Source organism: Mobula birostris, chromosome 3 (genome assembly GCF_030028105.1).
Source record: "Mobula birostris isolate sMobBir1 chromosome 3, sMobBir1.hap1, whole genome shotgun sequence".
Taxonomy (NCBI): Eukaryota; Metazoa; Chordata; class Chondrichthyes; order Myliobatiformes; family Myliobatidae; genus Mobula; species Mobula birostris.
The window spans coordinates 179,852,741-179,878,842 of NC_092372.1; the positions used below are offsets into that span (position 1 = coordinate 179,852,741).

The 26,102-nt window shown below is 39.5% G+C and overlaps 1 protein-coding gene across 4 annotated transcripts in view; it reads left to right on the forward strand.

Annotated features, from left to right (window-relative positions):
• Nucleotides 1–26,102, forward strand: part of pter (phosphotriesterase related) — a 52,132-nt gene that overhangs the window by 7,442 nt on the left and 18,588 nt on the right. For all 4 annotated transcript variants that reach the window (XM_072253777.1, XM_072253781.1, XM_072253778.1 and 1 more), the window contains exon 3: nucleotides 18,852–19,117. In XM_072253777.1, coding sequence (XP_072109878.1) covers nucleotides 18,852–19,117 — 266 coding nt within the window. The remainder of the gene's footprint in view (nucleotides 1–18,851; nucleotides 19,118–26,102) is intronic.

The following is a 26,102-nucleotide window of genomic DNA, read 5'->3' on the forward strand; positions in this document are numbered from 1 at the left end:
ATGGATTTGCATGAGGGAAGTCATATCTTACAGACTTGATTGAGTTTTTTGAGGAGATAATAAAGGTAATTGTTGAAGGCAGGACATTAGTGAAGTTTTTTGTCAAGGCCTCTCGTGGTTGGCTAATCCAGAAGGTTAAAGCACATAGGATTCTGGGAGACTTGGTAGGTTGGATTCAAAATGGACTTGGTCATGTCTCTGGCAGGGTTTGCAGGACATTACTTCTTACACGGCAAAATTCATTGGCATGAATGGCAGCAATTCTTCATGCCAGATGAACTCAATGCCTTCTATGCCCGCTTTGAAAGGGAGAATATAACTACAGCTGTGAAGATCCTTGTTGCACCTGGTGACTTGCGATCTCTGTCTCGGAGTCTGATGCCAGGCTGTTTTACAAGGGCAAACCTAGCAAGTTGGCAGGCCCCGATGGAGTACCTGGTAAGGTTCTGAAAACTTGTGCTAACCAACTAATGGGTGTATTCAAGGATATTTTCAGCCTCTCATTTCTATTGTCAGAAGTTCCCACCTGCTTCAAAAGGGCAACAATTATACCAGTGCCCAAGAAGAGTAGTGTGAGCTGCCTTAATGACTATCATGCAGTAGCACTCATATCTACAATGATGAAATGCTTTGAGAATTTGTTTATGGCCAGAATCAACTCCTGCCTCAGTAAGGCCTGGACACACTGCAATTCACCAATTACCACAAAGGTCCACAGCAGATGCAATCTCAATGGTTTCACATGGCTTTATATCACATGGACAATACAAACACCTATGTCAGGATGCTGTTCATTGACTATAGCACAGTTTAACACCGCCATTCCTACAGTCCTGATCGATAAGCTACCAAACCTTGGTCTCTGTACCTCCATCTGCAATTGGATCCTTGACTTCCTAACTGGAAGACCACAATCTGTACGGATTGGAAATAACATCTGCACCTCACTGACAATTGACACTGATGCTCCACAGGGATGTGTGCTTAGCCCACTGCTCTACTTTCTCCACACCCATGACTATGTGACTAGGCATGGCTCAAACTGCATCTATAAATTTGCTGATTATACAACCATTGTTGGCAGAATTTCAGATGGTAATGCATACAGGAGCGAGATATACCAGTTAGTTGGGCTGGTGTTATAGCAAAAACCTTGGCACTCAACGCCAGCAAAGCCAAAGAGCTAATTGTGGGCCTTAAAGGATAAAAGGAGGGATTACGAACCAATCCTCGTACAGGAATCCGAAGGGGAGAGAGCGAGCATTTTCAACTTCCTGGGTATTAAGAAGATCTAACCTAGTCCTAACATTTCGATGTAGCTAGAAAGAAGGCAAGATAACGGCTATATTTGGAGCTTGAGGAGATTTGGTTTGTCACCTAAGACACTCAAAAGCTTTTACAGATGTACCGTGGAGAGCATTCTAACAGGCTGCATCACTGTCTGGTATGGGGGGGGAAGTTGCTATTGCTAAAAACTACAGAAAGTTGTAAAATTATTCAGCTCTATCTTGGGTACTAGCCTCTGTGATCCAAGATATCTTAAAGGAGTGGTGTCTCAGAAAGACAGTGTCCATCATTAAGGACCCCCTTCACCCGGGACATGCCCTCTTCTCACTGTTACCATTAGGAAGGAGGTACAGAAGCCTGAAGGCATACACTCAGCCATTCACAACCAGCTGCTTCTCTGCCATCCGATTCCTAAATGAACATTAAATCCATGAATACTGCCTCTCTTTTATTATTTCTGTTTTTGCACTATTTTTAATTTAACTATTTATTATATACTTTAATTTATTTATTCCTATATCATTTTGTTGCATTGTACTGCTGCCACTGACAACTGCCAGAGATATTAAACCTGATTCTGATTGAGTTTTTGGAGGAGGTATTGAAGGTAATTGTTGAAGGCTAGATATTAATAAAGTGTTTTGTCAAAGTCTCTCATGGTTGGTTGATCCAGAAGATTAAGACACATAGGATCCTGGGAGACTTGATAGGTTGGATTCAAAATGGGCTTGGTCATAGAAGACGGGATAATGGTGGAGGACTGATATTCTGACCAGAGGTCTGGACCAGTGGTGTTCTGCAGAGGTCAGTGCTGGGACCTCTGTTGTTTGTGATATACTGTATAGTATATTAATAATTTGAATGAAAATGTAGGTGTACTAATTAGTAAATTTTCAGATAACTTGATAATTGATGGAATTGTGAATATTGAGAAATGTTGTTAGCAGGAATGTAGACTAGTTGGAAAATGAAGCAGAGAAATAGAAAATGCAATTCAATCCAAATAATTGTTTAGTTTTGCAGTTTTGAAGATCAAATGTAAGAGGAAAGTATAGAGTAAATAGCAGGATTTTTAGAAGCATTAATGTACAGCGGGATCTTAGTCCATAGCTCTCAAAGTGATAGGATGGTACGCAAGATGTCCAGTATACTTAACAGTCAGGACATTTTGTTGCAGTTGTATATACTTTAGTTAGCAGCATAGTTTGTGCAGTTCAGGGTGCTACTGCATTACAAAAAGGATGCAAAGGCTTTGGAGAGTGTGCAGAAACTATTTACCAGTGTTTTGCTTGGATTAGAGAGTACTAGCTATAAAGAGAGTTTGCACAAAGGAGTTTGTACGTTCTCCCTGTGACCACGTGGGTTTCCTCTTGGTGCTCCGGTTTCCTCTCACTGTCCAAAGACGTACTGGTTGGTCAGATAATTAGTCATTGTAAATTGTCCCATGATTAGGCTACGGTTAAATTAAGGGTTGCTAGGTGGCGTGGCTCAAAGGTCTGCAAGGGCCTACTCCATGCTGTATCTCAATAAATAAATAAAAATCAATAAGTCAATTTGGATTTTTTTTTTCTGAGCAGCAAAGGCTGAGGAGCAACCTGATATAAGCACAGTGCATTCCGGTTAATTGGGACACATTGGGGCCAGTACGTTTTAGTCCAATTAAGCGGTTGCCCCAATTAGCCAAAATTCATTGAAATAGTTAAAAAGGTATAGAAAAGACAAACTTCCATACCACTGAGTAACAAATTATGTATTTAAATGGATTAGAACACTACCAAACTACTACAGTAGAATAAAGCTGTATTAGCTCCTAATAGTTATTACTGCTGTGTACACTGCCATGTACTTGGGATTGACTGTAAATGATCAAGATCAGCACAAACACCCAGTGCAGATAACGGACTGCCTTCATACAATGCCTTTGATGATTGCATCCTCCAAATCTTCATTTTCATTACAGCATTCAAGATGATTGTCAATACCTTCAAATTCTTCATACTTTCTTACTTGTTGAAGTTGTGAAATCATTTCATTTGCACTCTCAACTGTTTCTGGCATCTCCGAGCTCAAATGCTTGAAACCATGGTGAGCAAATCAGTTCCAAATTGTCTTACTGCTTATTAGTCTCCGACTGTCAGTGACAAAAATCACTGCTTTTGAACACAAACAAGTGACATTATTTAAAATCTGTTCGCTGTAAGCACAATGTGGTGTCTAATGGCCACACAACATAACATGTGGCTGACGTTAGTTAGAAACTGTTCGGCATCAGTCTCCTGTCCAATTAAGCACCATAGTATCCCAGATAAATGAAGGGGATCTGGGCTATTTTCTTGATTTGTTTTTGTTCTTTAAGAGTTGACCCAAATTGTTAAAGAGCCAAAGTTTTCTTTTCCCTCTGGGTGGAAATGTCAAATACTTGCTTTAAGATGAAAGGGAGCAAGGTTGAAAGAGATTTATGAAGCCAGTGTTTAACACAGCAAGTGGTAGGTACCCGATGGCACTGTTGTGGGAAGAAGCTGAAGCAGATATGATACCAGCTTTTAAAAGGGTTCACACAAGCACATGAACAGGCAAAGAATGAAGGGATATCAACCACATACAGCCAGATAGGATTGGTCTGAATTTGCATCATGGTCAGCACAGATGTCATAGGCCAAAGGGCATGATCCTGTGCTACCCGGTTCTTTGTTCTATGAATCGTTGAATATATTCGGTGCTGAAATGGATTAATTTTACAGAAGTGTCTACTTACATATATTTGTCAGTCCTTATGTCCTTAATTCACTTTAAATAAAAATGCAAGCAGTGAAAATTTGCTACCATCATGTAAAAGGGTTGTTGCATGAATCATTGAAAACTTTTTTTGTTTCAATGTAAAACTAGAAATTATTTAATAGGATATAAATATTAAAACAATTCTAAGTGTTTCTATTAAAATTATTCTGTGTTTTCTGCTTTTGAAGATTGCCTATTTTTGGTCTGTCTGTCTTACAGTATTTTCAATGCAGTCATTCAGGTGCCAGAGTGATAACTGATTGCCCTATCACTGGCTGAGGATTTATTGGTTAATGCATCATTCAGCTGTTACTTTCACAAATAAGTTAGAAGAGAATTATTTATACCTTGAACTGTCATACAGCTCATGGTAATATTCACTTTCAGCAGGAGAGCAAAGTTAGCATCGGTGAGGTAGCCATCTTTACACAGCCAACCAGGTTTTATTTCTTCTGTGGTCTCTTTTCATTTTTGGTGAGGGTGGCAATTGAGTATGAACCTGAATGGGAAAGTTGTTGAATGGTTTCCCACTCCTCGTGAAATGAAAATATACAGTATATGCATGTTATACTTATAACACATGTATAGATCAGTAAATCCAGATTTGATCAGTTCCACTGATATAGTTAAGAGAATTTTCAAATTATTGTTGAACACTTTCGGAGGGTACTCATTACTATTATGACTTCCAGAATATAACATTGATTGGATAAACAAAATGGTTTTAAATAGTTACGAAAATACATTTTTATATTGATTAGAATAAATAATTCACCATGTTAAATTTTTCACTTGGAGTACAATTATACAAAGTAGCTACTGTCATAAAGGGAAATTTTCAGGATATATGCATCTGAAGTTAAACTAAAACATGGAAGTGCAGGAAAAAACACAGAAGTACATTGTTCATTAGGAAATTAATTCATTCTCTTTGCCCTTCTAACTTAGGAGACTTAAGTGGATATGTTCCTCAGATTAACTAAGCCGAGCTCAAAGAAAAAGAGCAATTAAATATCAGGAACAGAATGTGTCTGTGGTGGAATAATGGTATTATGTAGCTGCAGAAGTTCCTATTGCAAGTAGGAGATCTAATGGTCTTAATGACCTTGTGACTACAAAATTCATCAAGATGATATCTTCAGGCTAGATTTGCATATTGTATTTTGTTACCAGTTAGCCTGTTATGAGTTGTAATGAAATTTTGTGGTATTTATTCTTAAGGAAGTTCTAATAGGGCACTTGGAAAATAATAATAGGATTGGGCGGATTTGGCATGGATTCATGAATATAAAATTATGTTTAAAAAATTTTGTTGGAGTTAATTTGAGGTTGATGTTAGCAGTATAGTTGAAGGATAAACAATGGGTGTGATGTATTTGGGCTTTTGGAGGGGCTTTAATAAGTTGCTACTCAAGAGATCGTTAAATTATGCTTATGGAGTTGGGAAAATAACCAGGCATGGATTGAGCATTGGTTAATAAACAAAAGACGGAGTAGGTGTAGTCAGACCAATTACGGGTTGCTGTACTGAGCAGGGACCATCAACATCAGTGCTGGGGCCCCAAGTATCACTGATTCGACTAAGGAAACAAAGTGTAATGTAATGAGGCCTGGTGACTGCACAAATCTACATTGCATTTTTGCCTATGAAGAAGATGCAGAGTGGCTTCAGGGATTGTAGAGAAGTCAAGGATATAGCAGATGGAATAAAATTAGGAAAATATGAGACCTATTTTTGCCAGAAAAAAATAGATTAGTGTTGAGGGATCTAGATGTATTTGTGCGTGAATCACTGGAATATAAAAGTGTATATTCAGCAGTGCGCATGGTTTTATCCTGACATTAGTCCTGTCTCTCTTAAGTGTAAAGGGGCTAAGGCTTCCCTTATCATATGTATTGGACCTGTCCTAGTCTAGAGAAATTTTGGAGAGAAGTTTTTGCAACCCTATCTCATATTCTTAATTGCCATTTGGAATCTAACACTCTGGTTGCTCTTTTTGGCACCTTGGGTATTGTAAGTTTGCACTTGAGTGCGACTAAATGCCGAACATTATCTTTTGCCTCTCTTTTGGCTAGACGGTTGGTTCTCCTTAGGTGGAAAGATGCTGCCCCACCCATTCACGCTCAATGGCTTAGTGATATTATGGCCTGTTTAGACCTCGAAAAGATTAATTATTCACTTCACAATTCGGACATAAAACTTCACCAGGTGTGGGGACCTTTTCTTGAATATTTTCACAATTCTTCTTTAGGGTAAGTTTATCCTTTTGTGTGTGCTACAATCCCTTCCAGCTTTTTTTTGTAAGTTATACGGTTTTTTGTTGTTGAATTACATTATACCTTTGGTAGTTGGCATGATACTTTTTTTCCTATATATATTTACAGTTCTCTAGGGTTGAATGCTCCAATTGATTTTTTTTTTTTCTTTTATATGCACAGTGGTTGGCCTGGGTTTTTCTATTTTCAGTTGGGGTAGATACTAATTTTACATAATTCTCTTTTGGATGCTTTCTTTTTCTTATGAATTACATATTGGATTTGTTTGTTTCGCACTATATAAATCTCCATTTTGTTGTTGGGTTCTCCGTCTGTAGTTTCTTGTAGAAATGCATAAAAATTAATTAAAATAAAGTGTATATTCAGCTGGCAATTAGAAGGAAAACAATGCATTTGCCTTTATCCAAGTGGATTTGAACACAAGAGTCCAAGCACCTTGTTCCAGTCATAGTATGGTCAGTTCATATTTGGAGGTTTATGCATAGGTCAGGTTTCCTTCCAAGAATCTTAACAGCAGAAATAAAGTAAGCGATCCAGATGGTGCTTTGTTATCTGAGAAGATATTAAGCAAACTAGGGAGGTATTCTATGGACTTTTGAAAAACAGAAGTTTATCTCATTAAATCACATTCCTGGGTTTGATAGGAGTGGTACAGAGTTGACATTTCCCCTATATAGAGAAGGGACTAAAATCTCATAATAAGGGGCAGGACATTTAAGATATAGATGAGAGGACATTACTTCAGAGGGAAGGGTATTTTGGAATGTTCTACCAAAGAGGCTGTGGTGGACTAGTTTTTCAGCATATTCACACTGGAGATTGATAGCTTTTGGATATGAAGGAAATTAACAGTAATAGCGTTACTGCACAAAGTGGAGATAAAGTAAAACGTTTGCCTTGTTTTTATTAAAAGGCAGAGCAAGCTTGAGCAGCAGAATAGCCTAGTCCTGTTTTTCTTGTTACCACATTCTTCCCAATCCGTTTATTGTACTTCCAGGAAATCGTTCACCTCACAGAGTAATGCATGCACAATTTAAATTGATAAACTGGTAATTCGATTTATTATTGTCACATGTATGGAGGTACTGTGAAGAACTTTATTTGCAGGCCAACCATACAGATCATTTCATCACACCACTGTAGGACAAGGAAAAATTCTTATGTTTGTAAGGCCAGTAATTAGTTGAAAGAAAAACATAGGAGCCCATGAAACCATGTCAATTTCGTTTTACTTTTAGTGAGATACTCCCATATGATGTGGAGGCATAATAACAGATGCCATTCACATACTTCTTACATATAATCATAATGAATTAAGTAAACAACAAAAATGCTTAATCAAACAATATGTTTAAAATATTACTCAAATATTACTGAAATATTAAATACACCTCCCTGCTTAGCTATTAACTCTAGTTCAATATAAAATGCATCCCAACTCAAACATGTAACATAATGCTCTCTGGTTATAAGACCATAAGAATTAGACCATTTAGCCCATCGAGCCTGTTCTGCCATTTCATCATGACTGATCCATTTTCCCACTCAGCCCCAATCTCCTGCCTTCTCCTTGTATCCCTTCATATCCTATAATCAAGAATCACTCAATCTCGGCCTTAAATATACTCAATAACTTGGACTCTGCAGCCACCCATGGCAACGAATTCCAGATTCGCTACTCTCTGGCTAAAGATTCCTCGTCGTCTCTGTTCTAAATGGATGTCCCTCTACTCTGAGGCTGTGTCTTCTCATCTTAGACTCGCCTATCATAGGAAATATTCTCTCCACATCCACTCTATCAAGGCCTTTCAACATTCAATAGGTTTGAACGAAGTCCTTCCTCATTCTTCTGAATTCTAGTGAGCAGAGGCCTGGAGCCATCAAATGCTTCTCAAATGACTAGCTTTTTAATCCTGGAATCATTTTCGTGAAAGTCCTTTGAACTCTCTCCAATGTCAGCAAATCCTTTTTCAGATAAAGACCCAAATCTGCTCACAATACTCCAAGTGAGGTCTCACCAGTGCTTTATAAAGCTTCAATATTACATCCTTGTTTTTATATTCTAGTCGTCTTGAAATGAAAGCATTTGCCTTCTTCACCTCTGACTCAATCTGCAAAATAACCTTTAGTGAATGTGCACAAGAACTCCCAATTCCCTTTGCACCTCATTATTTTTGAATTTTCTCTTCATTTACAAAATAGGCTACTCTTTTGTTTCATCTACCAAAGTGCATGACCATACAATTGCTGACACTATATTCCACTTGCCACTTCTTTGCCCATTTTCCTAATCTGTCTAAGAACTTCTGTAGCCTTTCTGCTTCCTCAAAACTACTTCATATCGTTTGCAAACTTGGCCACAAAGCCTTCAATTGCATCTTCCAGATCATTGACATGTAAAAAGAAGCAGTCCCAGCAGAGACCCCTGTGGAACATCGCTAATCATCAGCAGCCAACTAGACAAAGCCCCATTTATTTCCAGTCTATATCTCCTGCCATTCAGCCAATCCTCCATCCATGCTAGAATCTTACCTGTAACACCATGTGCTCTTGTTAAGCAGCCTCATGTGCGGCATCTTGTCAAAGGTCTTCTAAAAATCCAAGTACACAACATGAATCAATTCTTCTTTGTCTATCCTGCTTGTTATTTCTTCAAAGAATTCTGAAGGATTTTCAGGGTAGGTTTCCCCTTAAGGAAACCACACTGACTTTGGCCTATTTTATCATGTGCTTCCAAGTACCCTGTAACCACATCCTTAACAATCGGCTCCAACATCTTCCCAGCCATTGAGGTCAGACTAATTGGCCTATAATTTCCTTTCTTCTGCCTCCCTCACTTCTTAAAAAATGGAGTAACATTTGCAATTTTCAGTCCCCTGGAACCATGCCAGAAGGAATTGCTCCTTGAAAGATCCTTACTATGCCACCACAATGTCTTCAACCACTTCCTTCAGAATGCTGGAGTGTGGACCGCCTGGTCCACGTGACTTACCGACCTTCAGACCTTTCAGTTTCCCAAGAACCTTCTCCCTAGTAATGACAACTTCACACACTTCTGCCCCCGATACTCGCAAACTTCTGGCACGCTACTAGTGTCTTTCATATGAAGACTGATGCAAAATATTTATTTGGTTCATCCACTATTTTGTTGTCCCCATTACTACCTCCCCAGCATCACTCTCCGGCAGTCCAATATCTACTCTCACCTCTCTTTTACACCTTATATATCTGAAGAAACTTTTCGGTATCTTGTTTAATATTACTGGCTAGCTTTCCTTCATATTCCATCTTCTCCTTCTTTATGACTTTTTTAGTTGCCTACTGTTGGTTTTTAAAAGCTTCCCAATCCTCTAACTTCCCTCTAATTTTTTGTTCTTTTTTATGCCCTCACTTTGACTTTTATGTTGGCTATGACTTCTCTTGTCAGCCATGGCTGTGCCATCCTTCCTGAAGAAAACTACTTCTTCTTTGGGAGGTATATGTCTTGTGCCTTCCAAATTGCTGCTAGAAATTCCAGCCATTGCTGCTCTGGCATCTTACCTGCTGGTTGTTGCCTTCCAGTCAGCTTTGGCCAGCTCCCCTCTCATGCCTATGTAATTCCCTTTACTCCACTGTAATACTGTTACATTTGACTTTAGCTTCTCCTTCTCAAATTGCAGGGTGAATTTTATCATATTATGTTCACCTTCTCCTTAGGGTTCTTTTACCTTAAGCTCTCTAATCAATTTCTGTTCATTGCACAGCACCCAATCCAGAATAGCTGATCCTCTTGTGGGCCCAAACACGAGCTGCTCTAAAAGGCACTCAGGAAATTTCCCCTCCTGGAATCTTGCACCAACTTGATTTTCGTAATTTACCAGCATGTTGAAATCCCCCATGACTATTGTAACATTGCCCTTTTGACATGCATTTTCTATCTTGCATTATAATTTGTAGACTGCATCTTTACTACTGTTTACATACACATACGCACACAGTGTACTATATAATACAACTAGTACAAAGGTATATAAACAGCATAGTAAATTTTAAATTGTCTCATTTCGGCCTAAACATTTAATTGCTGTAGTGGATTTCTTCCTCTTGTAGGCTCTGCGACTGCAGTAAATGGTTCTGACAGCTCCAAATATCTTTCTTCTCTAACAATTGACTCTGCTCCCCTCAAATCAATGTGTCCAGATGGCATCAGACGCAATATCAATTGTGTAAGAGAGTGGTCCAGTTCTGTCTTTAATCCTTCCAAGTAGCCACTTTTAGTCACCACTGTAGTCCCTCACAAAGACTGCTTGTCCAGGAGTGAAACATGGAACCTCCTTGTTTGAGGAGCCTTTAATTTGTCTCAGCTGCTTGCCCTGTATACTCCTTCTGAGGTTGGGTTTGAGAAGATCAAAGCATTTTCTGATTTTGTTTTAACTTGACCATATTCGTCCCCTTCCAAAGAAACACTTGCTTGTGTTTTTTTTAACTTGAATATCTCCTTCCTCCTTCCCAAGGGGGGAAAAAAGCATGCTGCACTTTTTTTCAAATTGGAACAGCTTACTTCAACAGGTAGATAATTTCCTTGGGTTTGTTTTAAAACTTCCTCATTACCACTGTTATGTTCGTAACTCCAGAGATTAATCAAAATAAAACCATGGGAGCCTGAGGTAAAAGTGTCTGCTTTGTTTTAGTTTTAGTGAGGCGCTCATATATGATGTGGTGGCATAACGACATACGCCAGTCACCTACTTCATACATATAATCATAATGAATTATGTAAACAACAAAGAATACTCAAACAATATATTTACAATATTACTCAATTGTTACTGAAATATTAAATGCACTACAAAACAATAGCAGAATGCATAATAAAGAGTTAAAACTACAGACAGTGCAGGCAGACAGTAAGATAGATTGTGAGGTCAAGAGTTAATCTTATTGTACTAGGACACCATTCCATAGCCTTATAATGGTGGAATAGAAGCTATTCTTAAGCCTAGAGTTATGTGCCTTCAGACTTTTGTCTCTTCTGACCCTTGGAATTGAGGTGGAGAAGAGAGAGTAGGGTCTTTGAATATGTTTTTTAAAACTTTTTAAAACAATTGGCTTTAATTGTCACATGTACGTAAAAACATAGATAAATGTGTCATTTGTGTCAAATCAAATCAGCGAGAAGAGAGCTGGCCGGCAAATGTCACCATGCTTCTGACACCAACATCACATGCCCACAGTTCACTAACCCTAACCATGCATCTTTGGAATGTAGGAGGAAACCCACCTGGTCACGGGGAGAACATACAAATTCCTTGCAGGTAGTGGCGGGAATTGAACCCCAGTTGGTGAGAGCTGTAATCAGAGTCCATGCAAGGAAGGCCATGATGAGCAGAGCTGTGTCCATGACTCTGTAGTTTCTTGTGGTGATGAGCAGAGCAGTTGCCACACCAAACTGAGATGTATCCAGGTTGGATGCTTTCTATTGATACAGGTTAAATTTTAGTCACCATCTGTTTTTAAAAAAAAAAAAATAATTCTGTTTACAGCGGAATAGTAAACATGAATATTTACGATGAGTGTTGGTACATTCCCAAGTGATATGTGTTAATGATGACCTTTGGTTGTTTTAAATAAGATAGCTGTGATGAGAACACAGGCAACACAAGAACACAAGTTGAAGATGATGCAGATGCTGAGATCTGGAGGAGAAAACAGCAAACTGCTGGAGGAACTCGTGCCAAGCAAAGCAATGGTTGACCATATTTTAAAAAATTCTACCTAGCATCAGGACACAAAACAGAATAATTGAGCAAGGTAAAGGGAAAATAGTAGCAGAATCTGAATAACATTTCACATGTTTATGAATGATTAAGAAACAAAAAGGCATGATCATCCTACTCCGGGTTATCTTTTGCCTTCTAAACGATGAGAAAGCACGGAAAAGACACTTCCAATCCTTCAAGGGGTGCTGCAGGCAACCCTAATTTAACCGTAGCCAAACCACAGGACAATTTACCAAGACCAACTAAACTATTAACCAGAACATCTTTGGACTGTGGAAGGAAACAGGAACACCCAGAGAAAACCCATGCATTCCTCGAGGAGGACGTACAAACTCCTTACAGAGGATGCCAGGTTTGAACTTTGAACTTCAAGGCCTTGAGCTGCACTAACCACTGCACTACTGCGGTGCCCATTATACGATATATTACAGAGAAATGTAAGACTTACAGAATGGTGATAGAGGGATTTCAGTTACACAAATATTAAATGGAGTATTATTAAATTAAGAGGGATTATGATCAGGCATTTCTTAAAACTTCAGGTAACAGTTAAGTTATTGTTATGTTATTAACCTAACTTGTATTGAGCCACTGCTGAACCTGGTTCTGGGGAATGAGTTGAGGCAAATAAAACAGATGTGGGTGAGAAGACATTCAAGTTAGTGTGCCCAACATTGCAGATTAATAATGGAGGAAAACCATAAATTATCTAGACTGAAATTTGCTCACCTAGCAAGATGAGAAGGGGTCCAGGTAACATAAAATTGAATGAAAGATCGATGGAAAACTGAACAAGGATGAGATGTTCAATTGAAAGCAATGCACGATTCCACAAGATGGAAGGGTGGGGAAACCAACATCACGGCTCTAGAAGTTAGGAAGTTCCCAGCACAGCTGGTGGAAATTATACAAAATGATGTACAGATGCAGAGGCTAGTAGGTGAAAGGTGAAGTCTGGCAGATCTATGACTCTTTTTCTTGATGGAAGAGGTAAGTGCAGAAGACTTGGAAACCACAGACATTGGAATTTGGTGCAAAAATATATATCTGGAGAAACTCAGTTGGTCAACACATTTGAGACCTCAGATGTTGCCATCTGAAGCAAATGCAAATAGTTAGTGGAACTCAACGGGCAGGGATGCAAGGAACTGCAGAAGTGAAACAAATAGTGGCAGGAACTACATTTCCTCGAGATTATTTGCTTTACACTCCAGATTCCAGCATCCACAGTGTCTTGTGTTTCTTGGCAATGAAAAAGATGTGATAATGGAATGGCACTTAATATTGGCACTTAACCGCACTTAAAATTCTTTTTACTTGCATTTAAATAATAAACATGTAATTAGAGGTGGAGTGGAACCTCTTGGAGACATTAAAGAAAAGAGATATTTGATCAGATTAAAGACCTTAGTTTCAGGTTGAATAAAATAGTTTTCAGTTTTTATATACACTCCATTGCAATGTGATAACAGTTCGATAAAGGCCTCTTTAACTGCCTGATCAATTCACCCTTTCTCATTAGACAGTGTTATATCTAAAATAGCCTAATACCTTATTGTTCCCCAACATTTGACCTAGAATACCATTTCTTATACACTGCCTGAATTCATCCTCCACAGTGTTATTACTGTTTGCCCATCCTTTATGAAAAATCCTGCATTATTGTTGCATTTCTTCAATACACCTAGAATTTTCTTATCAATATGTAAGTATTGCTGTGTGGAAAGATGTAACCATTCCCCAACAGTTCTTTTCTCTCTTTCTGGTTTTACTACTTTATCCCGTTGTTTACAATTAGGGCTCCCTGCTCCCACATATTTTTATTTAGAGTTACAGTGCAGAATAGGTCTTTCTGGCCCTTTGATCTGCACCGCCCAGCAACACCCAGCATCCAATTATTTGTCCATCTCTTTGAAAAGTTAAAACCTCTGGAATAGTTCACTCCCCATGTTGAATATTTTTCAATCATTTTGCTCTATTGGCTGTGGGATTTTTGGCTATTTATTTCTACCTGTACTATGGATTCAGCTATCATTTTACCATTCTGTGCACATTCAGAAAGAGTTTGTTTTGCTTGTTCTGACTCTAATGGGAGTGCACCTTTTCTACAGAATCTGGTTATTATTACCCATTTAGACCTGATTCTGATCCTAATCGATTTACTTCTACTTATCTATCTAAATTTCCTCTCACCTGCTGTGTACATACAGCTACTGATGCTTCTGGACACATCTTCAGTGATGTTCCTGGAATCATCGGGTGTTTCGGGTCTTTCAACAACATACAACCTCCTCCAGGTGACCCAGCCGGGGCTGATCAGACCCCAGCTTGTGTCCAGATGGCTAGCTACTTATGACTCCATGGCTCCCCTCTTTTGAGCCACAGCCATCTTGAGGCCCTCTCTGCCTCATCGGTGGTACTGCGGATGGCTCTCCTCTTCCTCTCTCCCTGGATGCCCAAAATGCTGAAGGCTCTAACTAAAGAATGGGCTACGAATCCCCTACAACCAACCTCCACTGGGAGACACCTCGCTCTCCATCCAGCCTGCTGACAGTTGCTGACCAGTCCTGCGTACTTGGAAAGCTTCCTTTCAAAGGCCTCTTCCAAGCTATCTTCCCATGGGACTGTCGGCTCCAGCAGCACCACTTGCTTAGTCAAAAAATACTCCCTCCAGCTATTTAGTGTAAAGGTTCATCCACAGATTTAGGTATGTGATTTATTAGGACATGATACTAGCCAAGTTCAAGTGAAGCCCAGTACAACTGACCTCTTTCCACAGTGTTTGTACTGGTGCACGATGGGTTGTCCCCATACCAACCTCTGAGCCACACATTCAACAAAATTCAGAGTTACTGTTTGCCAATTTGCTGTTGGTACGGTCATGCAGAGGTGATTACCTTTGTAGTTCTACTTTCAATTTAGACCCTAAATTCCTGAATCCTCTCCGCCAATCCTCTGTTTTTATTCACGTCTTTGTCTTTGTTTCCCATGAAGTGTGCAAAACCTGAATTTTCTTGCACATGGGTCTTGGCTTAGGTTGGAGAAGTTGTAACTGCTTCAGAAAAGGCTAAGAGCACTTTTGAGAGAGGTGTGCAATATTATGAAAGATTTAGGTAAGATAGTTAAAGAAGACTTTTAGCCCACGAGTTTAAGGTTTTGGAAAAGAAACACATAAGGATGTAAGGAAGAATTATTTTTACCCAACGTATGGTAATGAGCCAGAAGAAGCTGCTTATGAGAATAGGAGAACTGGAGGTGATTGATAATTTCAAAGGGAAATCGAATGAGGGCATAAGGGAAATAAATTTACAGCATAATGGGGAAAGAACAGAATGTATTTGAATAGAGTTCCGAATAGAGAGATAACATAAAGTCACAGAGCCAAATGATCTTCTTCAGTGACAATTTGTTTCTATGACCCTTTGATTTATATGATACCATTCGCACCCTCAATTCGTTCCAAAGCACTTTACAGCTAATTGTACTCACGTTTAATGTAAGAAAGATGGCAGCCAATTCAAATATGGCAAGCTCCCACAAACAGATGGCAAACTCCACAAACAAAACTTGATAATGACCATATAATCTGTTTTTAGGTATTAAAGAATAAATATTGGCCAAGGCACCGGAATAACTCCCCCGCTATTTCTTCAAAATAGTGCTGTGAGATCTTTTACATATACATCTGAGAGACCAGATGGGGCCTCAGTTTAATGCTGTGTTTTTTTTTTAAAAAAGGCACTTCTAACATCACAGCACTCCTTCAATGCTTTGGAGTGTATGTTACACTTTGCAGTAAGCTCTAGAGCTAGATTTAATTGCACAACTATCTACATTAAAGCTGAGATGGTCAACAAATGAAACACACGACAAAATTTCAGCTGTACAAGCATGAAGGAATGTAGAAGGATTGGAATTAAAGGGAACATACTAAGCAGGAGGGTTTTAAGAAAAATGCATATTATAGAAGTCTTGAAGGGAAAAACATATTCTGAGGAATCAGAATCAGATTTAATATCACTGCAGATGTGAAATTTGTTAACTTTGCAGCAGCAGTACATGATAAATATAGAAAAAAAGAATTACAGTAAGTGTATGTGTGTGTGTGTGTGTGTATATATATATATATTAAGTTAAAATAGGTGGTGCAAATACAAATAAAAAAGGTAGTGAGGTAATGTCTATTTAGAAATCGGATGACAGAGGAGCTTATTCCTGAATCAGTGTGCCTTCAAGCTTCACCGCGCTTCCTGATGGTAACAATGAAAAGAAGGCATGTCCTCGGTGATGGGAATCGGGGGCTGCCTTTTTGCATTGAATTGATTTTATTTCTTACACCCTTCACACACATGAGGTGTAAAAATGTTTATGTTACATCTCTGAATATGCAATGTGTAAATTATGGTGATTTGTAATAAATAGTCTGCACAGCCAATTTAGCTTAGAAATACAATTGTGTACCGCTCCTTGAAGATGTCTTGGTTATGAAAGAAGCTAGTACCCATGATGGAGCTGAATAATTTTACAACTCTAGCTTCTTTTGATTCTGTGCAGTAGCCACCTCCCCCCCACACCCCATACTAGACAGTTTTGCAGCCTGCCAGAATGCTCTCCGGGCTACATCTGTAGAATTTTTCGAGTGTTTTAGATGACAAACCAAATCTCCTCAAAAATCCTAATTAAATATAATCTCTGTCTTGCCTTCTTTATAGCTGCATCAATAGGTCAGGACCAAGTTAGGTCCTCAGAAATGTCGCCACCCAGGAAATGAAATTGCTCAATCTCTCCACTTCTGATCCCTCTATGAGAATTGATTTGTGGTCACCTGTCTTACCCTTCCTGAAGCCCACAATCAGTTCTTTGATTGTATTGACGTTGAGTGCAAGGTTGTTGCTGTGACACCACTCAACCAGCTGGTGTATCTTGCCCCTGTACACCATCTCGTCTCCATCTGGGATTCTGCCAACAATGGTTATATCATCAACAACTTTATAGGTGGCATTTGAGCTCTGACTAGCAACGCAGTCATGGATATAGAGGGAGTAGAGCAGTAGGCTAAGCACACACCCCTGAGGTATACCAGTTTTGACAAAGCAGCTGGCAAAGTATGTAACCTTTGGGCTGAGGAGGGTTAGCTAATGGCAGATGGATGATAGAAAATAGAGGGCTATGTAGGAAGGAAGGGTTAGATTGATCTTAGAGTAGATTAATAGGTCGGCATAACGTTGTGGGCTGAAGGGCCAGTACTGTGCAGTGTTCTATGTTCTACCTAGCTACAGTCGATCAGGATCAAGAAAATTTGGGGTGGAACTTAAGGAGCTAAGTAAAGATGGGAAGGCAAGGTACAATTTGCTACATTTTAAGTTAGTGTGGGTTCAGGAGGAGGACAGGATGATATACATGAACAGGAATTCCTTTGTAAGTATATAATAACTGTGAGCTCTAATTTTGTTTAATAACATCTTCTCTGTGACACTTCATTGAAAGCTTTCTGGAAGCCTAGGTACACTGAAGCCACAGGCATGCTCTTATCTACTGGATTCGTAACATCTTCATAACACATTAATAAATTTGTGTTTGAGACAACTAAATTTGTCAAACATGATGTCTCCTTGATAAATCTATATTGTCACTGACCAATCCAATTGTTAATATTGTGTCTCTTACCACATTTTCCGTACTACTGATGTCAGCCCAGATGTCTGGCAAAATGGTCTATGATTTCCAATTATACAAAAGATAAACTGTAGTCTTTTGGAACCATTGTGGAATCAGTGAATTTTTTAAAGTTTACAACTAGTTCAAGAGTTATTTACATAATCAAGCAATTTTGAAACCTTGGAATGTAGGTCATCAGGCTCTGGGCATGTATGGACTTCCAGCCCCATTAACTTCTATACAACCATATAACAATTACAGCATGGAAACAGGCCATCTCGGCCCTTCTAGTCCGTACCGAACTCTTACTCTCACCTAGTCCCACCAACCTACACTTAGCCCATTCTCTGATTCTATTTTGTTTCCTTTTAGTTCCCCATTCGCTCTTGACATGTTCATCTTTATTATTTCCAGTAGATTTTTGTATCTTCTTCCATGAAGACTTAAATTAGTTGTTGATGTTTCTGTCACTTATTCCCCAATACAATTTTTTCCTTTCTCAATCTGTGTGGGATCTATAATAATCTTTTCCTTTTTACACAGACAGAAACTTTTACAATTTGTTGTTTTTTAAATATTTCTCACTAGATTGTTAATAATAGCTTGGTTCTCCTTCACTCAGTTCTGTAATGTATCTGATCATTTTGTTTTCTGCTCTTTTTAATAATATTAGAAGATTTTGCCTTTAACCTCATAGTATTGTTAACTTTTATTGTTTATCAGGTTTGGAACACTGCCTGCCCGGGTTTCGTCCCTTTACAAGGATATAGTAAATTGCAATTTACCAATTACTTCATGAAATGTTAACCATTGCTTACCTACCCAACATTTTAATATAGTTTCCCAATCCGCAGAGTCTATTCAAATGTAGTTTCCTTGCTTAAGCCCCAGTTTCATAAATTACATTGAATATTTTTACAAAATTCTGTCATAATCTTTCTAAAGTAAAAAAGGCTTAGATATAAATGAGGTTGGTTAATAACTTGAGAATGATGAAAGTCACTGAAGAATTTATATGGGTTATATCTAGCATGAGCACTATTCTTAACATAATTTTCTGTACAATAATACAGCAGATTTGGTTTGTATCAGTTAACAGATATTCTAGTGAATGAAATTCTACATGGAGCAGATGAAACTGATATCAAATGTGGAGTGATTGGAGAAATCGGCTGTTCTTGGCCAATTACTGAGGGTGAAAAGAAAGTTCTTCAAGCCACTGCTGAGGCGCAGACGCAGCTTGGCTGTCCTGTTATCATTCACCCTGGCAGAAATGTTGAATCACCTTTCCAGATTATTCAGATACTTCAGGAGGCTGGGGCTGACATCTCCAAAACAGTCATGTCCCATCTAGACCGGTAAGTTGAGAAAGTTGTACAGTTTCTTAGCTCATCTGCAAAATGTTGTTCAAGTCTCATTTATTATATGAAGATTGGCTATGAAAGAAACAAAATATTTGACTAGGCTGAAATTATCTTGTTCAGAATAGACTGGTTGGATATACAGGATCAAAACAGTTGAGGAATGATATGTTTAGTAACATGTTTAGTTCTTCAATTTCTACAATATAAAATACATTCTTTATCATTAATGCTGTTTGGGAACTGAATTTGTTGACACGGCATTTTGGAAATGTAATATGGCATACTGTCCGTTTAACATTCCTGACCAGGGACACATTTCTGCTCAGTGTACATGGCTTACATAATTCCTGAGGTTCAGATTGATACTGCGGTCTTTGATTCTTCAGCTGCTTCTAAAGTGATCCATTAAGTTTCACATATTTCCAAAAACAGGAGTTCCCTTTTGGATCCTTAATAGATACAATCGGATAATCTTGAAGAAAGTAAACCGACATGAGGCAGGGCATTAAGTACAAGAACCGGGACATCATATTATAGCTGTACTAGACACTGATGAGACCACACCTGGAGTATTGTGTGCATTTCTGGTTTCCTTACTCTAGGAAGGAAATGATCAAGCTAGAGAAGGAGCAGAAAGAGGGGATGAGTTATGACTAGCACTGTTTTCCCAGGAGAGAAGTAGGTTGGAGTGGTTCCCTTACAGAGGCTGACAGAGATCTGACCAGCATAGATAGGTTGATAGTCACCATCTTTTTCCCAATCTTAAGGGAATCTAAAACTAGAGGGAAAAGTGATGAGTTAAGAAAGAGTTAACGGGAAGCCGAGGGACAAGTCTTTCACATAGAGTGTGTACATGGAAAGAACTTCCAGAGGAAGTGGGAGGAGCAGGCACAATTATGTCATTTAAAAGACAGGGTCATGGATTTGAAAAATTTGGAGGAATATGGGCCAAATGCAAGCAAATGGGAATAGCTTATGGAAGTAGCTTTTTAAAAACGCAAACACGAGGAAATCTGCAGACGCTGGAATTTCAAGCAACACACATAAAAGTTGCTGGTGAACGTAGCAGGGCAGGCAGCATCTATTGGAAGAGATACAGTTGACGTTTTGGGCCGAGACCCTTCGTCAGGACTAACTGAAAGAAGTGCTAGTAAGAGATATGAGAGGGGGAGGGGGAGATCTGAAATGATAGGAGGGGGAGGGATGGAGCCAAGAGCTGGACAGTTGATTGGCAAAAGGGGTATGAGAGGATCATGGGACAGGAGGCCTAGGGAGAAAGAAAAAGGGGAGGGGAGGGAAAAGCCCAGAGGATGGGCAAGGGGTGTAGTGAGAGGGACAGAGGGAGAAAAAGGAGAGAGAGAAAAAGAATATGTATATAAATAAATAACGGATGGGGTATGAGGGGGAGGTGGGGCATTAGCGGAAGTTTGAGACGTCAGTGTTCATGCCATCAGGTTGGAGGCTGCCCAGACGGCATGCCAATAGATGCTGCCTGGCCTGCTGCGTTCACCAGCAACTTTTATGGAAGTAGCTTAGTTGGCATAGATGAATGGGTTTAAAAGCCCTTGTTGTTCAATAGAAACATTGGTAAATTAGTGTCAATAGTTTATTCCAAATTTAAGTACCTTTTATGCAGACTTATTCTATTAAGATCTTTAAAACTAATTCCTTTGATTTATTATTTACTCTTCTCAGCCTCTGTTTAGTGTCTAATTGTCTTAAAAGCACAGTGGGATGTTTTCTATATTATAAAATATTTTGTGCATGCTGACATTTGCCCTGTTGTACTTGATAATTTTAAGTTAACTGTTCTTGAGTTAATGATGAAGTGCAAGTGTTTTATTTATTCATACTGCACACTTGGCCCTTGTTAGCATTGCCAGTATTTACTACCCATTCTTAGTTGTCCTTGACAAGAATGTAGCGTGACATCTTCTTTACCTGCTGCTGTCCTTGTATGCGTACTCCCACAGCACTGGTGAATAGGGAGTTTCAGGACTTGGGCCTTGCAGTGATGAAGGAACACGTATATATTTTCAAATCAGAATGATGAGTAACCTGCAGGGATTGTCCCCATGTTTTTGTATGGGGGCAAGTCATTTGATGGTATGGGAGATGTTGTTAGACCGGTGTACTGGATACTGTTTTGTTAAACTTCTTTGATTACCAGATCCACAGAAAGTTATTACAAAAGTGCCAAAATAAAAGTCTGGCCTTGTTTATAATTCAGAACTAGCACCTGAATATTAAAATGTCTTAGTATATTCTGAACTGTAATCTATAAGGATTTTATTCCATATTTAATAAGTTTCCTGTACAATAAAAGTAGGAGGAGGACTGTAGGTAACAATTACCTTGTAGAAAAAATCAATCACAGCTTTCAGAGTTTCCAAAACAACTGTATAAAGTACTTCTGTAAATGAGATACCATTTCATCTGCATACATCACCATCCAGCCCTGTGACAAATGACAAGTGTATCTCAATTATCCATCCCATGTATCCTTTGAAATAATAAATTGCAAGGTAACTTTTTTTCTCTGCAAACAAGTTATTTTCATATTCCACAGCATACTGTCAATCCCTTACCATCTGACATCCAGTGTAGAAGTATAGAGCTGAATGGATTCTGGGCACTTGATAACATCCAGACCTGAAGAGAAAATTCTACTTATTATTTGAAGGCCATTACCTGTATACAATATAAACTAGAAACAATCTGGTGATGCAGACAATTCAGGAAGGAGATGAACAATGCAGAAAACACAAGTTAGAACCAGAATAAGCAAAACAAATAGAAAGCAGAAAATAGAAGCAAGAAGCAAATGAACTCAAACAACAGAAATTACAGAATTGAAAATGCATTTTCAACAGGATAGAAAAATTAATGTAACATTGGGAATTAAATAGGTGTGATCTGATTGCCACTGAGATAACATGTTAGCACCGAAGGTGGGAGCTCAACATTATTCTCAATTTATGAAGGGCAGGTAAATGGAGTTGGGGTGGGGTGACACTATTGAGAAAGAATCACTATGTATCATTATTGAGAATCTGTAGCAGTGAGAATTAAATATGGCTCGGCAGGTCGTGATCTTAGAATTAGAATCAGTTTGAGCAATGCTAAGAAGTAGGAAATAATGAAAGCATCGTCAGAATTATTACTGAATACCAAAAAGTTCTTTTAACGTAGGGCATGTTTCAGGAGTAATACAGTAATCATGGAAGGACATTAATCTCAATATAGGCTGGTGGTAATAAGGTGGAGGGTGAATTCATGTAATGTAAACATGTTTTTTAGATTAATATGTTACTGAAGCCTATAGTAATGCTGCTATTTTAAATCTCATTATATTGTAGAGGGATCTTAGGGAAGGGTGATATGATATAATTTTACACAAACACTAGGAAATCTGCAGATGCTGGAAATTCAAGCAAGGTACACAAAATGCTGGTGAACGCAGCAGGCCAGGCAGCAGCAGGGAGAGGTACAGTGGAAGTTTCAGGCCGAAACCCTTCGTCAGGACTAACTGAAAGAAGAGTTAGTAAAAGATTTGAAAGAGAGAAGGGGACGGGGAGATCTAAAATGATAGAAGAAGACGGGAGGGGGAGGGAAGAAGCTAGGAGCTGGGAAGTTGATTGGCTAAAGGGAAACAAAGCTGGAGACACTGGAGAAAGAAAGGCAGAGGGGAGCATTAGAGGAAGATGGAGAGCAGGCAAGGAGTGATTGTGAGAGGGAAAGAAAGAAAAAGGGGAATAATAAATGAATAAATAAAATAGGGGATGGGGTAAGAAGGGGAGGAGGAGCATTAGCAGAAGTTAGAGAAATAAGTGTTCATGCCATCAGGTTGGAGGCTACCCAGATGGAATATAAGGTGGTGTTCCTCCAGTCTGAGTGAGGCTTCATCTTTACAGTAGAGGAGGCCATGGATTGACATATCGAAATGGGAATGGGACGTGGAATTAAAATGTGTGGCCACTGGGAGATCCTGCTTTCTCTGGTGGACAGAGCGTAGGTGTTTAGCAAAACGGTCTCCCAATCTGCCTCGGGTCTCGCCAATATACAGAAGGCCGCACCAGGAGCACCGGATGCAGTATATCACCCCAGCCGACTCACAGGTGAAGTGTTGCCGCGCCTGGAAGGACTGTCTGGGGCCCTGAATGGTGGTGAGGGAGGAAGTGTAAGGGCATATGTAGCACTTGTTCCGCTTACGAGGATAAGTGCTGGGAGGGAAATCGGTGGGAAGGGATGGGGGGGGGGGGAACGAATGGACAAGGGAGTCACGTAGGAGTGATCCCTGAGGAAAGCTGAAACGGGGGGGAGGGAATGATGTGCTTGGTGGTGGGATAGCACCCCATCGGCCTCCGGGTCCAACATATAATTCTCCGTAACTTCTGCCACCTCCAACTGGATCCCACCACCAAGCACATCTTTCCCTCCCCCCCCCCCCCCCACCCCCGCTTTCCGCAGGGATCGCTCCCTTGTCCATTCGTCCACCCCATCCCTCCCCACTGATCTCCCTCCTGGCACTTATCCTTGTAAGCGGAACAAGTGCGACACATGCCCTTACACTTCCTCCCTCACCACCATTCAGGGCCCCAGACAGTCCTTCCAGGTGAGGCAACACTTCACCTGTGAGTCGACTGGGGTGATATACTGCGTCCGGTGCTCCCGGTGCGGCTTTCTGTATATTGGCAAGACCCAACACAGACTGGGAGACCGTTTTGCTGAACACCTACGCTCTATCCGCCAGAGGAAGCAGGATCTCCCAGTGGCCACACATTTTATTTCCACATCCCATTCCCATTCCGATATGTCAATCCATGGCCTCCTCTACTGTAAAGATGAAACCACACTCAGGCTGGAGGAACAACACCTTATATTTCGTCTGGGTAGCCTCCAATCTGATGACATGAACACTGATTTCTCTAACTTCCGTGAATGCCCCTCCTCCCCTTCTTACCCCATCCCCTATTTTATTTGTTTATTCATTTATTATTCCCCCCCCCCTTTTTTTCCTCTCTCTCTTTCCCTCTCACAATCACTCCTTACCTGCTCTCCATCTTCCTCTGGTGTTCCCCTCCCCCTTCTTTCTCCCGGGACTCCAACTTTGTTTCCCTCTGGCCAATCAATTTCCCAGCTCTTGGCTCCATCCCTCCCCCCTCCGCCCTCCCCCCTCCCCCCTTCAAATCTCTTACTATCTCTTCTTTCAGTTAGTCCTGATGAAGGGTCTCGGCCCGAAACGCCAACTGTACCTCTTCCTAAAGACGCTGCCTGGCCTGCTGTGTTCAACCAACATTTTGTGTGTGTTGATATAATTTTACATTGAGATTTGAAGTCACATGGTTCAATCTGAAACTGGTGTTGTGAATCAAAACAAAAGAGGATCTGAGGGAAGAGTTTACTCTGTGTGAGAGAGAGACACACACACACACACACACACACACACACACACACACACACACACACACACACACACAATGCTGGAGGAACCCAACATGTCAAGAAGCATCTATGGAAAGGAACTGACGATTCAGGCTGAGGCCATTCATCAGGACTATTTCAGGTTCTTATTTCTCTCCATAGATGTTGCTTGACCTGCTGAGTTCCTCAAACATTTTGTGTATGCTACTCTAGATTTACAGCATCTGCAACTTCTCTTGTGTAGAGAAATCATGAGCTCTCTGGAGTGTCAGAGGCTGAGGGTGACCTGATAGAAGTTTGTAAAATTATGAAAAGGGATAGAAAGTCAAAATATTTTTCCTAGGGTGCAAGTGTCAAATACTAGCGAGAGAAAGTTTAAAGGAAATGTGTGAGGGAAATATTTTACACAGAGGGTAGTAGGTGCCTGGAATATACTGCCTAGGGAGGTGGTGGAAGTGGATATGATAATAGTGTTTAAGACAGTTACATGAACAAGCAGGGAATGGATGAAAGTAGAGCATGTGTAGGCATATGGGATTAATTTAAATTGGTATCACAGACAGCAGACATCATGGGCTGAAGGACCTTTTTTTTGCTATATTCTATGAAGAGCGTATCTTTCTAAAGGCAAATGGGAAGTTTAAAGTAACTGACTAAAAGTGATTTTTTTAAACTAGGGTTTACAATGATAAACATGAAAGTGTTGGATTTTCTTAGAAGTGATTTAGTTGGGAAAGAAATCTATATCATGCTTACCAAGTTTGGCTACATGTGACACTAGACCCATCAATATAATTCACTCTTAGGCATTGGGGATGGACTATATATCTACATATGTTAATTAATTAAATAATAAAGAATCGAAAGAGTTCTGTCCATTGATTGCCAACATTTTCTTTGTGTAAGTCAGTCAGTTTGGTCCTTGTCACAAAAATCTCTCCCTGAGCACCAGATCCATTCTTCTCCCTTATATATACCTAAGGTGGAATGAGATTCTTTGCATCTATCTTGATGTTACATTGAATTGAATTGACTTTATTACTTACATCTTTCACAGGCATCAAGAGTAAAAATCTTTACATTACGTCTCCCTCTAAATGTGCAATATGCAATTTATAGTAATTTGTAAAAAGGCTTTGGAAAAAGACTTCAAAACTATTTATCTCTTCCATCCCCAATACTCTCCCTGCTGTAACTTATCTATTGTTGAAACCTTTATCTGCATCTTTGGCTTCTCTATATCTGACGATTTTAACACTTCTACCCAAACACATTCATTCAACAATCTGTGAAGTGAGATAATACAAAATTCGGCTGCTTATGTCCCAAACAGCAGCATGCTCTATTCACTATATGTATCCTCTGACAAATATTGGCTTAAAGATCAGCTAGTGTTTATTGGTCATGATCAGTACTACAAGCTTGTAATCTAGTCTTTGTTCTGAACTTTAAAGAGCTTTGCTCTCTCTTGATATTGTACTAGAGTGTTACTTTTAACTCACACAATTGGAGCCCAAGTACACACAGGAGTATCACAATGAATGGAAACAACTAG